The sequence below is a fragment of the Aythya ferina genome (genome assembly GCF_964211825.1).
Source record: "Aythya ferina genome assembly, chromosome: 1".
Classification (NCBI taxonomy): domain Eukaryota; kingdom Metazoa; phylum Chordata; class Aves; order Anseriformes; family Anatidae; genus Aythya; species Aythya ferina.
Window position 1 is genome coordinate 65419088 of NC_140296.1, and position 15418 is coordinate 65434505.

The window sequence follows — 15418 nt, forward strand, 5'->3', positions numbered from 1 at the left end:
GTGTTGCAAATAACTGAAATTTCTTTATATCACTGGTAATTTTCTGAATTTAAAAAGTAAACTTTCTTGTAAATTTTTTCATACATCTTTTAATATATTTCAATTTGTGTGCTCTCCTTTTAAAATAAAAGGCTTTAAACAGTACTATTTGCTTTACGGTTCAAAATTCAGCACAGAAACCATCACAAAAAACACGAGCAGAGTACTACTTTTTTCATGAAACTATTTTCATTTTAATCTGATTTTTTTATTTAAATATTATTTTTCATCCTGAAAGTAAACCCATTATAATTCAAATTGAAACCAGGCACTCCAGAGCTGAACAATGTAGTGTTACATAATCTATTAAGACAACTTATATTTATGTTCAAGCAAAACATGTTTGTGGCTGAAAAGCGTAAGGAAGCCAAATGAGCTAGCAGAAATCCTGGTATAAATACCTAGGGCAAGAGCTCATTTAAATCCTTAATAGCAACAGTAATCTCTGAACGAGTTAGTGAAATATTGTTTGGGAAAACATTTCCATCGATTTCAGTGACTTACATAAAAAGTTAAGAAATTAATTTCAGCTGAAATGGAAATAAAGTTTTCTTTCCCCCAAACATAAAACCATATATACGGAACAGATCTTCTACTTCTAAAATCCAAAAAGACAGGGTAACCAGAGATTCCCGTGCAATTTTCTAATTATTTGTTTGGTGTTAGATGCAGCAGAAATGAGCAAGTTCGTCAAAAAACACATTTATTTAATCAGCATTTTAGCTAATTTTAAAGGTACTTAAAATCATTATTTTTTTTTCTTTTTGCATTTAAACAGAATTGCAATTCTGCGTGGCTTCACACACACGGAGCTAAAAACAATTCCCCCTTTCTGTTTACCAAATAAGTTATTCATTTCCTTTGACTACGGCTCTGAATAAGTGCATATTAATGCATACAGCTAATAATTATGCAAAATGTACAGTGCCTTTCTTAAACAAAACCCGAATTATTTCAAGAAAGAAGTAATTAACTTTTCAGGACAATTCTTCAGAAATACGTAAACCAATTTAATGTAACTGCTTAAATGAATTCAGCCACTACAGAGGTAAATATATTAACTCTTTGACAGCTGGAATGTGCAGATCACACGTTCCTGGAGCTTTATGCTAGTGGTTATTATCTTTCAAACTGTAAATTAACTTTGCTTCACTATTAAAAAGGCATTCGGTAGACTGAAGTTTCTTACATTGAAGGGAAAGAAAAAAGTTTCTGCACATGTCCAATCTGCAACCTCCCACCTCCTTCTCCCCCTCCAGCTCCTGAAGCAACGCTCGAAGGCCAAGTGTCCATACGGGACAGGCGGTATTTCAGATGATCTCCATCAACAGCATGCTTTTTAAAGGAATTCGCTGCTGTAAATTCCCCTCCAAAAATCTTCAGCTGAATTTGTGCTACAGAAACGAAGTCTCACAGCTCTTGTAATGATTTTTTTTTTTTCCGTGCTCTTTAAGAAGCTCAATATCAAGAAAAGTCTCGCTAGGACAAATCAGAAAATGGAAACTCTTCTTTAAATGTCAGCGCCAAGTTCTGACATTTCTACAGCCCGGCTGCTTTATTGCTGGCTGCCCACCCCCACCCTCCCCTCCAAATACAGGAAGAGGCATTGTCAAAGTTTCCCACATATCAAACGCTGTGTGCTACGGAGCTTTCCACGAGAAATCAACCCGACAACTGCACGAAAAACAACGACTTTAATTCTTTTTGTTTAGGTTAAAAGGCTTCCATCAACGGCCTCGTGTCTGTTCTTACTCCAGTGCAGAAGTGAATTGGATTAAGTCTTACTGGGGAAAATTGAAAGGGCCTTGGGATTTTAAATTCCCCGTGGAACCAAAAAAAGGCACATAAAATGAACAGGCTTTGTCGAAGTCACCAATGTCTGTGGTTCCCATTTCTGCCTACAAACTCAAAGACAGCCTACTTTAAAATAGAGTCTTCGCTTTCAAACAAGGTAGTTTTAAAACGTTTCCACCTACTTTGTAATCTGAGTGAGGATGCCCTACTGGGTTTCGTAGGATGCCCTGGTAAGAAAAAATAACCAGGACTACCTTAACCTACAGTAGCCCTATAATTCTAAGAATAGGTGAAGAGAAAAGGATTTCTAAGGTATGGGAAGAAGGCACGGTAGCCCCATAGGGCTTCCAAGCACCTTCTCTTCCCTTGATGTAGAGAACGAAAGCTGCAGATTTGTCTCTCCTTTGCAAATATTCACAGATTATTGACAGACCCCCCTCCAAAACCAACAAAAACAAGTATGCAGGAGGTGCTCCAGTGTGTCTACCCCAATACACGTGCCTATCCTTCAGTATATATATGTAATATATATATATAAGTATATATATATTAAAATAAAATAGATTAAAATAGATTGCATTTCCCATCTGCCTCCAGCATTTAATGTAAAGATGATTTGCATTCAGATAGCTCACATTTATTAGATGAAGTAGAAGTGGATACAAATGAAATAGCTTTGGATAGAAATCCAACTTGCTACCATGAACACACACAACCTTTCTTTATTTTTTAAAATAGTACTGTAAATAGAAAGGTATTTGGTAAAGGTGTACAAATAGCCTCAATGAGAGATGATGACCCTCCAGCTTGAAGGCTCTTGAAGATAACTGAGAGGGAATAATTATTTTTTGGATACAGGTGAATATAGTATTAACATGGTATTTTCAACTATTGGTAGCTCAAATTTGTTCTCAATTCTACATGTGAAAATGGAAGGCTTAATAGGTGTTACAGATACAGATTGAAGTTCAGATCATCAAGCCCAAATCTAATAAGATAAATAAGATAAAAGGTTTGGAGATGATGATGCAAACACGGACTGAATAAGAGGAAACTCTCAGCATCAAGCAGCATAAGGTAGCCCATCGTGAAGCTGCCACGATCAGCAAGTCTTCCTGTTAAGAATGTTTTAGTCCATCTGGCCCATACCCAACACCTGAGGGTGCAAGAATCAAAACCAAGCATGATGTAAATCCGCAGCACTTTACGAGAAGGTCAGACTGACAACTGACAATGCCATAATAAACTAAGATTTGCAAGCACTAAGTAGCAATGTACAAGAAAATCCAAGGCGTTTTTTTTCCTCTCTCCTTGGAAACCATTTAGGAGCATCTCACAGACAGTGCAATTTCATTCAAAGCCCCTTTTATGAAAGGAAAGCAAAGTAAATCCCACCTTTTCTTTACTAACTTCCTCTCTGAACATCAATGTCCACAGCTTCGTTAATCAAGGGCTCTCAGGTTACTTGCTACTACATATGCAAAACCTTCCTGTTACAAAGGGAGAAGTCACAGGGGAAAATGGCTCACTTACCAAAACAGCCCGTCTCCTCCTCCGTATTTTCCTATGAATGGCATTTTCCCCCTACATGAAAATATGTTTTCTTTCTTTTTTTTCCTTTTTCTTTTCCCCCCCCATCCATTTAAAAGGTTCCAAAGATTGCTAAACAAGATTGACAGCAATGACTATATGTAGTTTATATGGTCTGTAGCCAAAGTCCCAAGTAATTTTTCTGTTTCAAGCTTCTGCAACAAGTCCTCACCTAGCAGGAACAGCACCCTGAACACCCACCTTGTCAAAGCCAATGCTCATCCACATTAAGAGCTGTGTCTGCCTGAATCTGTTTGTGATGTGGACACCAACTAAAAATACACTAAAAATACTTGTAAGCAAACAGTCGTATTTAATGTTGAAGTGACTCTTAAGGAGAGCTATCTTGGTCACTAGAAATCCTATTTCTCAAAACAAGAGGTGCATACCCTGTTTTTCATCTGCTGTATTCTTGCACACATAGCCTGAATTTAGACTGCTGCTCGATGGCACACTCCACAGCACGAAACATCTCTGAGACTCCGGAAAAGGAAGGAAATCTTCTCTTGTACGTGCTAAGACAAAACCCAATTGCTTTTTGGCATGAGTGCTAGTTTAGAAACTTTGTGCAGCATGAAAGTACATCAGTGGATGGACACCTATTGTCCAAGTCTTCAAAAAAAAAAAAAAAAACCCAAGGGACAGAGAGACAGAGACCTATGGAACCTGAGTGGGCCCGTGCACAGAAAAAGAAAAACTGATGCTCTGAGAGCTCCTGGAAGATGTAATGTAACGCAGCCTGAGGCCTCAAGAAAAAGAAAGAAAAATCACCAAAGAGATCCAATAATACTGAAAGAGTTACTTGGGGATGCACGCTGGAGGAAATACTTGTATCTGAATCAGAGGAAATCCTCCCGTGATGCTACAAGAGCATGAAGAGCAGCCACTGCCCCAGCGAGAGAGAAAAATAAATAGCTCACCCTTTGAGTCAGTGGCGTGCGCTGGGAAGCGGTGATCCTGAGAGTGCTCCTCATGCACCTCACACACACGAGGCTTGTGTCAGCCACAGCCCCTCGGGCTGCATGGGGTCACAGCTCCGCATGGCATATCAGGGACTGCCTGGGATGCCTCTGCTCCACAGGGAGCCATGAGCTGGGGTCTCACTTTGGGGCTTGCTACAAGGCCAAAAGCAAGCAGGTGTTGAAACCTAAGAGGCTCGAAGAGGCACCAGCAAGGCCCTCGGACTGTGAGAGTTTAGGGCAGCAACAGCACCAAAGAAGCCACCACAGGGTGCTCAGCCGAGCTGTGCTCCAGGTGCCAGCTAACGCTGGAGCTCCGGGGCACTGCAACAAGCGGCAGGCTCAGCTTTTGCTGCCACCACCTCCGACTTCACATCTCGCATCAGATAAAGGGCCTCTTGCACGCATCCGGCACGAGGAGCAGCAGTGCTCTGTGCCTTCAGTTCTGCCAAAGTTACCTGCTTGCTCTACTTTCAAGTCTTTTGGTTGCAGGTAACAAAAAAGCGCCACTTTTGGTGGTTTTTCCCCAGTAGCCTGCTCTGGAGTTTCAGGGGGTTTTCCTCCTTAGCACATGTTCTTTTAGAAATTATAACCTGGTATTTTTTGAGAAAGTCTGGGTTTAGTTCCACGCAACACGGACTTCAGTTTGTTTAGTGCTATTTTTACTGGACATAGTTTACTTGGCATAAAAGTTATATGATTTATTTTTATATTTTTTTACAGCCATATACTATGTCCTTACCCATGAATTTCTCATTTTCTTTTGCATTCTAGCACACAATGAATACATTCTTCTGCCATTACGTATATACCAAGCACTGAGACAGCAGACCTACCATGTCAGCAGTATCCTCTTGTATCATGGCCCATGGACAGAGCTACTGCTGTTCGTTGTCTCCAGGCCTTCGAAGGTCATCAATGGACTAAAAATAGCTGGTTAAGGCAAACTTAGGCTTTGATGATGATCATGAGGCACACATATTTCCAGCACATCATCTGCTACCACTAGTGGTATCAGCACTGCTAGCTCCTAACCCTGCATGCTACAGGTGGGGATGCAAGAGCCGTATTCCCAGTGTTGTGAAGTCATTGCAAGAGACTCCCATTTCTCCCTTCTTGGCATCCAATGACTTATTATTGTTGTGAATATAGAAAAAAAAAGCAATTGTTCCAGCTTCCTCTTTAAAAGCACAAAAGACACCACACCTAGCCAGTCTCCATCTGCTTTTGCCACCACCACGACACCACGTTCCTCAATTTCATCACCAGGGGAGTTGGTACTTTTGCCAACTCACAAACCAGCACACTTATTTTGAGCAATGCAACTACAAAGCAGGATGTGGTGCAGCAGCAGAAGTGCTTCTGTTAAGGAAATGCAGCTATGGAATAAGCGACTTTAACCCACACGTTCAAGGAAGCTTAGCAAGAACTTGTACTGCATATGAAAACCTCCACTGCTGCTTTTCTCTAAATCTGAGCCTAAATTCCTGTACAGCCGCTGCTTAGCAGTGCCGATACACGCTGATTTATGTAGTCCTCCCAGAGACACGACAAGACACCACTATTACCACTGTATGCCTACATTTTCTGACAAACCAGAAAGCTTGGAAGCATTATCAAGTGATATAAGAAAAATACTTCCTGTTGTTTTCCTATGGGAGGATTTTACTCCTAATTCCAGCTAGAAATTCCATAGAAAATCCTGGAATCATTTAAGTTGGACGCTTAAGATCATCAGGTCCAACCATCCACCTAGCCACCAAGTCCACCTCTAAACCACATCCCTAAGCACCTCATGAACACGTCTCTTAAATACCTCCAAGGATGGCAACTCCACCACCTCCCCAGGCAGCCCGTTCCAGTGCTTGACCACCCTCTCCATGGAAAAAAATCTTCTGAATACCAAATCTCAACTTCCCCTGGAACAACTTGAGACTATTTCTTAAAATAAAAATTTTAACAGACTGGCCTCGGTACCGATCCCTGGGGAACAGCACTTGTGACTGGCTGCCAACTGGACTGCACTTCATTCACAGCGACCTCTGAGCCCGGCCATCCAGCCAGCTTCTTCCCCAGCACGCCGCACATCCGTCCGAGCCATGAGCAGCCGGTTTCTCCAGGAGAAGGCTGTGGGAAACAGCATCGCATGCTTGGCTAAACAAAAGACTTCCTATCATTCTTTCTTTGAAATCTTCATAGATGACTAATAACTTGACAACCAGCTCCGTTCTGCAGAGAAGATCAGAATGTTGTTTTGATTTAAAGGATCAGATTTATTAAATGCCTGCTCTTGAGTGGGAAGACTACCGCTTCTTACACGACTGCAACAAGGAAGTCCAACAGCACTGGGAGCTCAGTTCTAAAGAGAATAAAATAACTCATGTTTGTCTTATAAGGCAGGGCTGTTTTTATTAAAGCGAGCTCTGCAAGGTTTAAGAGACCGTGATGTACACAAATGAATTTATTATACAATAAGAATGTGTTTATTCTTATACTCATCATTTTTTTTTATTCTGTAGTAAATTTTACCAGAAGGTGTCCAGAAAATATTGGAATTGAAAACAGCTTATTAAGAACTAATAAAAGTATTTTCAAAGTAGTACTTGACCATCCTGTCATATTGCTAATTTAATGTATTTTCCATGATACTACGGCTAATAGTGCTGTGGCAGTTAGTAGATAAATGACCACGAATTTATCAAGCTAAGTTTATGGAAGACAATTTATAGCCAGGCCTGTGACAGAAATACTGTGTGCATTTCTCATGATTACAGTTTCTAAAATAGTGTTGAAAAAGTGGAAAATGTTCAGGTAAGAAGCACAACAGGGAAAAGTCAAGCAAGCGAATTTCACCAATGAAACACTTAAGTTGTAATCTAATTTCAGGACTCAATAAAAGATTTAGGAGTGATTTGACGAATGTCGGAATACAACCTTGAACAAAGAAGAGCTTTCTGTTAGAGGATAGCTCTTAAATCCAGGGGAAGGAGTTATGGAGAGTGACAGCCAAATGGAAGCTGGAACAAATCAGGTAAGGCAACAATTTTTTACATGAGGTTTAACTACAGATGGAGGAGCTGTTTTCTGAAACCAGAAACTGAGTCAAGAAGGGTCAAACTTTGAGAGATATTTTGGCTAAAACATAGCAGCCTAACTGGGAATAATCAAACAGGAAAAGAAGAAAATAATCTTGGGCATGTGCTGGTTGAAAAAACCTTCAGCTGCTGCTGGCATCTGTCAGAATCTGGGTAGAAAAGAAAAAAGTAGGGCATAACATGCCAGAATTACCCAAGTTTGGCCACTAAGAGTTCATTTTTTCCCTGTTTGTTTGTTTTTTAAATCCTCAAAGCCAAAACAAGAAATAAAGACTGACCCCCACACAAGTTAAAGGCTGATGACATATTCGTGGAATTAAGATTTCATGGCAACGGTTTAGCTTTGAGTTGAAATATTTGTACTAAAAAAAGGAAGTACGCCAAGCCTCTTAATCAACAGTGCTTTCCAGTGTTAAAGAAAGCAATGCATTAGAAATGACCTATTCTGTATTTCTACATTTTACTAAAAAAGAGGTTGTTTAAAGAAAAAAAGCAAACCACCTCTCCTGGCAGTTTCCAGAAAGGCTGCATTAATTTGCCCTCATATAGGAAAATGTTAAGAATACGTGTGGGGAAAAAAAAAACTTTTTATATAATTACATAAAGGAAACCAATTTGGGGAGGGGAGAGGTGCAAACCCAACGATTTCTAGAAGTGATGATATATAAGCACTTGGGAACTGATGCACAGATCTCCAGACTGACACGGGTGCACAGCCCGGAGGTTGACAAACACAGGAAACTGTCCCGTACACTCCCAACACGCTGAAATAACGCACACGGAACGGTGATGCAAGGAGGGACTCTTTGCTGTGCTTTGCATCTCATCTGGCAATTCTTACTTTCCATGCGAAACATCCGGCATCCTGAGCCAACTGAATCAAAAACAGTTACGGAAACGTTCTGCTGACACACACAAGCTGAGAAAAGAAGGAATTTGAGGAGTCTCTCAGACAACTTGAACACTTCCATCACATCTTAACAAGATGACTTACTTGCTTTTCATTATCTATACTCTTCCCCAGCATGTCTCTATTGTTCCTACGCATACCACGTACACTTGTCCTGAAATGTTGATGTCCAATCTCTCTGCCTTCTGACAAACCTTTGTTTTCTTTCATTGGGCATCTGTTAGAACAAAACATTAAGAACACCACAAAAAAAAAAGTCTAATTTCTTTTGTTTTTAATGTGACTGCTTATTAAAGGAAGCAAGGTGAGGCACCTTTCGAAACTACCAGCATACTGTACTGGTTGTGAAGCAAAAGCAATGGACAGGAAACCACGGATTCACATGAAACACTGGCACGATGCTTCCTGACCCCCCTCATCACTCACTTTTGGCAGGCTGCTGTCAGAGGAGCTGTACTGGTGCTAGGAAAATGAGCTGTAAATGCGTAAAAAAAAACGCTGAAGTGTTTTTTTTGCTTACACAAGCAAGTTCTTAAATATTTTTGCTTTCTTCAGGTACTGCTTCTATTCAGAATGACAGAGATGAACCAGAAGATGCAGATCACTGATGCCACAGAAAAGGGATCTTGTGGCCATGGATGCAGAGAACTTGGAGGCAGCTCTGGGGTGGCACTGGTAAACACCCATTCAGATCCAACCAGAACCAGGATCCCTTCCAACCTCCCAACGTGTGGGAATAATTATTACAGAAGATCTCAGTTTGGAAGATGTGTGCTGAAGGTCTCTTGCTTAGTATGACTTAACTGAAATGTGTAAGAAATAAATACTGTACGCAATACCCCACAAAATAAATACTGTACGAGGAAACTATTTTAAACTTCGTTATAATGAATGAAAATGAAATTTTAATCACAGGCCTGGAAGCTGGCTTTTGCCTAAAGAATAGTAATAATTACCAGATTTCATTCAATATGAGCAAACACAAGACAGTAATTTGACATGGCTAAATTGCCATTAACTTTCTACTCTCAGCATTACTCAGTTAAGACAGAGAAGGGAATGAGAAGTTAAATCATTTAAAATACTTAGCAGGTGGCCTATACTCTACATTTCCTTAATTAAAATGGTCAGTTGTAGCTACGTGCTAGGAGAGTTCACTTGAGAAAGAGACTTAAGCATACAGAAGTAATATCAGATAGAAAAAAAAAAGATGAAAAAAGACAACCATCAACATAAAAATCACAAGTGTTGAAATCTCTTAAAGTCATTTTGGGAAGCTGAGAAGTTTGGGAAAATTTCCCTTATGTCGGGACTGAAAGACGATACAAAATAACAGAGTAAGCCCTTAGGAGAAGGAAAAAAAAGGCTACTGGTGCATAAAAGGCTCTTGTTTTGCAAAAAGAGTAGGGTATCTTGTCAGAAATTACTGGGGGTCATGTGGGATATGAGGTGAGCTGGTTTTCTGTCCAGCAGTAACTGATTTAACGAATGTATGCCAACAAGTGTTAATCAGCCTTTTAACGTGCATCCAACACATTTAAAAGAGCTGGCTCTGAAGGCGTTTTATTTGCTGCTATTTTTTTTTGCAAGATGCTGAAGTACAAGGGAAGTTCCAGAAGACTACCACAGTGCTGAAAAAAGGGAGGTATTTTAAAACAGCAAGCTGCGTGTCCCAGGTATGTACACGCTCATTAACCTCCCCTGAAACCCATGCCAAACAACAGCAAAGCTGATGGGATTCCATTAATAAGGTGTTAAGGGTCTGAAACCCAATTAATGACAGTCAACAGTTTTAGGAAAATCAGTTTTTATCATCAAACATGCATGAGTTAATTCTCTGATGAGATTAAATCTTTTTTCCTGATAAAGGCAATTGCATAGAGGTAATAAAACTTTTGTAGTGCACTTGGCTTTCCTGTATGAGACACCGATGCATTAACTGGTGCCATAAACTTTCGTCAGAACACACATTACACAGATTAAGAACTCTTTAGCTGATGCATCTTCAACAGCCAACTATGGAGGCTATTAATTAAACAGCCATAGATCTTATGGGGTCTGTCACAATTTGAACTGTGACTGGCGTTTTCTTATTTACTGAGAACTGGGAAGTATAAATCAGCCACTGCTGGGGATAACTGTAAGACTGGCAAATAGTTACAGGCAAACTTATGAGGTGGCTGCCCCATCCCTGGAGGTGTTCAAGGCCAGGCTGGATGGGGCTTTGGGCAGCCTGGGCTGGTGGGAGGTGTCCCTGCCCATGGCAGGGGGGTGGAACTGGGTGGGCTTTAAGGTCCCATCCAACCCAAACCCTTCTGTGGTTCTGTGCTGTACTGCATAAGGCACTACATCACTTGTGGGATAACAGTGCTGTCACACAAGCTGTGTTTAAATACAGAGCCATGCTCTACATTAAGGATGAGGTAGGGAGAAGCAGATCTCCGGGTCACAACCACTTGCTGGAGCGCCAGGACTGACACCCATGACCACCGTTCCCATCTGTGCTTGGTCAGTGGGTTTTTAAACGTGAACTTTCTTGTGATCTTAGGAGAGGCATTTGACATATTCCTCTACGGAGAACCTGAGAATTTGTTTCCTTGGACTCAGCAAAACTTCCCCAAACTGCTTCACTAGATCAAACATTAGTCTTCAATGTAAAAAAAAGAAAAGAAAAGCACAAAAAAGCACATTCTTGCTGCTCACTCAGAACAAAGGATCCTCTAAGGAAGGACACGCACTCTCCTCATTCTGAATGGGAAATTAGTCCTTAAGCCTTGCCTGTCTTGCTGTACAGTAAGATTTACTGATGGACTTCAGCTCAGAAAAGGCAAAAAGAAAATTGTACAGATGTCTGGTACACGGCACAGATTGAAGTTTCGTTATGCTAAGCAGTTCACTTTACTAAAACCACGAAGAAAGAAAACTCAAGCATCTGCATTTCTGTGTGTGAGGGGATGTCATGTTTAACGTGAGCCAACTTGTGGGCTACACATGGCTAAGGCAGTTTCTCACCATCACAGGATGTAGCACGAGAGCTAGTCTGCACTCCGTACACTTAGCAGGTACACGTGGTCACTCCAAAAGAAAAACCCTGGCCTCTGTTATGTTTTTTTTGGCCTCTATTGAATAAACTTAACACACAAATAAAATTACAGGCACAGGAGGATCGGCAGATTGCAGTTGTGGTCCTTCAGAACTTCAAAGTCTGTGCTGAGGGTTAAAGACGTGACACGAGGGCAGGTTCAGACACAAAACCACCAAGGCTCTTTCTCACACCATCTTGTTGGTCACTGCATGAACGCAACAAAGCGCCCTGCAGCGTGCACCTCCCTTATGGTCAAAGCGGTAAACGTGACCGCATGCTGGGACGCTTCTGCGTTCCTTCACAGAAAAGAGAAGGAACTGAGGAACACATTGCTGTTGGGGATAAATAACAAGTGTGTTCATGTTCATCTGGTAAATGCTCTGCACATTTTACTCTAACACTTGGTGCATTATCACAATGGAAATGCAACTGGTTCATAACATAACTTTCAGAAAATATATACACACGTGTGTACACACACATATATATTTAAAATAAGTCCATAGAAAGGAGCTTAAAATCCCAGCTGGGATTTGGATTTCAACTAGTTAACTTCTGTTGGAGCTTATTCTTCGTACAACTCTTTGGAGAGGCATCATCACATTTTCTGGTGTTTTAATGAATATATCATGACAAAAACTGCGGAAAGGTCTATTGTTTTAAATATTACCACTGTACATTTGGTGATAGCCTGCAACCCATTCTGTCCTCGATTTCCACATGCTTCACGGCAGCTCAGCAGTGGAAGACATGGTAAGGACAAAGCGACCAAGAAATCGAAGCTGTTGGACAACAACACTAACACTTGACACCCAAAGTAAACCTGCATGAGCTCTTGCCACGTTACTTTAAAGGTTTTAATGAACCTTTTCATTCTCTAAGAAGTCCAATCCAAACACTATTTTTCTACTAACGAGCTGATACTTTCTACAGAAAAATGCAGCAGAATGAGTTTTCCCTACGCAAGAGTTTGCAAAACACAGGCAGAAATCCAAACACATGCAAAAACATCTCCAAAACACCTCCGGGTACGTTGCTTTATTTATTACATCCTAAAACACCACTAGCAGGATTTTTGGCCTCTGTACGCAAAATAACCACTTATCACTGCGTTTAACTGTTAACAGCCCTATGCAAAGCCCTTCAATTTTCAGTCACTAAAAAATCATTGCAAAACCAAGAAAAACTCATTTCACCTGACTTTCAAGTACATTTCTTCCAAATACACTCAACGTGCTTGAAAGGTATGTTACAACATAAGATGATATACTGTCAAGAAAAAAATAAGTGCAAATATAAAACAGAGCACATATTAAGAACTTGTAAGCAGAAGGATTGTCATCTCAGACCACAGAAGCAGAACGCCCTGACACTGTGCACGGCCACACTACATCACCCCATTCACGAAGTGATCTGGCTTTGCTCTGGTAGCTATGCTGAACAACCCATCTACACCCTTGTATTTCTGAGTGAGAGGACTTGGCGTGAGGAGAGGACTCTGCAGTTTGCATCTCAATGAAAACATTGATCTTCAGCCACTGAAAACATATGACCTCTAACAAACTGGAACAGAAGTAAAACATTATTCTCCTGGATGGGATGTGAGAAAACCAGTTACAGGCCACATCATTCTCCCCCACCTCACACACTCTCTCCTCCCTTCCCCCCTCAGTCATCCAATGTCACCTAAGAAAAAAAGCATGTTAAAAATATTTACATGCACATTGCCAATCTGAAGCTCAGCAAGCCTACTAAAATTCCAAAAAATAGAAGGACTTACCCAATGTGTCTTTCAGATTTTTAACCAGAGAACCTTTCTTCAAGCTGTTTTTTCGCTCCACATAGTTTGATGGCACATATCCCGTTTTGTTGGCCGCGTTTCTTACCCTCCACCATGTCTTTGAATCATCTAATAGCCAAAGACGTTCATTTTTCTTGATGTCAAGTTCTTGGTCCTGCTGTGCAGTGTAATCCCACTTTGCAATAACAATAACTTCTTCTGTCATCTTTCATGGAGTCCTTCTGCAACAAAATAATGTAACATGTTCATCAATACATTACATCATGCAACTCTTGCTCAAATTTTTAAAGTTCTTCTGAAATAGGCCAGAAAAGGGAAGGGAGAAACAAGAAAGCCACAGAGAGATAAAAATCTCAGAAGGGAACTCCTTTAAAAATAAGGAAAGTATCACTGACCTTTCTTGCTTTTTCTGCCACTGAAATATGACAACACCCTGATAAGGAAGTTTAGTCATAAGTTCTTTGCTGTATATGAAATATTATTCAGATACATATTAATATAGTGTAAGTTATAATCCCCATTCAGTTTTTGTAAATATTGTTATAAAACTACCCCAAACCTGGCATTTGAAGTCCTGATTTGAGAAAAAAATATAGCAGTATTCCAAAGATGTATTTCCTTCCACCCTAGTTTTCATACTTAATACACAAATCCTATACTCACACTCATGCAGACATATTACTTAGAAGTTCTCTGCATTTAAAGTTATCCATCTTTAGGTAGGAAGTTAGGAGTATTTCAGTATTCAATATATTGGGTAATGTATTTTAGTGGGGAAATCTGTATTTTAGTGGGGAAATCTCTGCCACCACAAGGGTACTGGTGCAGTAAGCCTTTGTCCAACTCACCTCGTAAAGGCAGCACATGAGTGCCATTTTAGAAGCCTTTGCTTCTGCTTTGCTGCCAAGAGGAGCACCCACTGCGTTTTCCTGGACCTACTGCCATTTATTCCCTACACTAAACTTCTCCAGAGTGCCAGAGAAGCCCAAACAAGCAGTCTTTTTGACTTATCTGTTGCAAGAACTGTCTTTTCAGAAGCTATTTGTCACCTGCATGCCTCCACATCTTCCTACGCATCAGGTAATTGCCAGGAACAGAGCAGCTCTGTGACAATCAGCGAGCACAATAGTGAGCAAGGAAGAGAGGAGTCCCAGGCCAGTACCACCAACATGCTAGGACATTATAATGCAGACCAAAACAGGGTTACTTTTATCCCCTAAATTAGAATCACAGAATCATCAAAATTGGAAAAGACCCTCATGATCACCCAGTCCAACCATCAAGTGACCTGCTGAGCCCCATCACTAAACCATGTCCCTTAGTGCCACGTCCCCACGTCTCTCAAATACCTCCCAGGGATGGGGACTCCACTGCCTCTCCAGGCAGCCCATTCCAGTGCCTGACCACCCTCTCCATGGAAAATTCTTCCTGATATCCAATTTAAACCTCCCCTAATGCAACTTGAGGCTGTTTCCCCATATCCTATCACTTGTGCCTTGAGAGAAGAGACCGACACTGTCCTCGCTGCAGTCTCCTCTCAGGTCTCCTGCCAGCCTCCTCTTCTCCACTAAACAGCCCCAATTCCTTCAACCACTTCTTGTTAAATCATTTTTTCCAGAAATTCTTTGAAAAACTTCTGAGAAGTCGCTTCAAGTTCTCTGATTGCTGGGTTTTTGTTTGTTTGCTTTTGGGGGTGGAGGAGGAGGTCAGGAAAGAGTGGGAGATGAGAATTTATTTGAAGATCAGTGTAGCAGACTACTTTTCTAAAAAGCGAAAGCTGTGCATTTACAATAAATAACAGTTTAGTAGAAGCAGTTTCCTGAGTACTTCAAATTATTCATGTCCAAAGATCTTTTTTGCATGATTTGACTTTGTTGCTTAATTCTTACCAGTCCACTAACCCATGGTAAGCACGGACACTTTAATAGTCTACTTGTCAGAGAATTTAAAATCCATCGTGTCATTCAGAAATTGTTCTGTTCAGCACGTAAGTTACACCACTTCTCCTCAGGAGTGATATTGCGTTCTGTTCTGCAATTTGTAAGTGAACGCTCACCTTTCCAAACAGAAAATGCAGAGGAATGTACAGCAGTTACAAACACAATTTGAGTACGGGTCTTCACAGCTGACAGCCCCAAGATGAAT

General features: G+C 40.8%; 1 protein-coding gene across 3 annotated transcripts in view; it reads right to left on the bottom strand.

Moving 5' to 3' along the window:
• NCK2 (NCK adaptor protein 2) overlaps nt 1-15418 on the bottom strand; it is an 83098-nt gene that overhangs the window by 15874 nt on the left and 51806 nt on the right. For all 3 annotated transcript variants that reach the window (XM_084513635.1, XM_084513636.1, XM_084513637.1), the window contains one exon: nt 13253-13494. In XM_084513635.1, the coding sequence (XP_084369761.1) occupies nt 13253-13478 (226 nt within the window). In that variant the 5' untranslated portion in view covers nt 13479-13494. The remainder of the gene's footprint in view (nt 1-13252; nt 13495-15418) is intronic.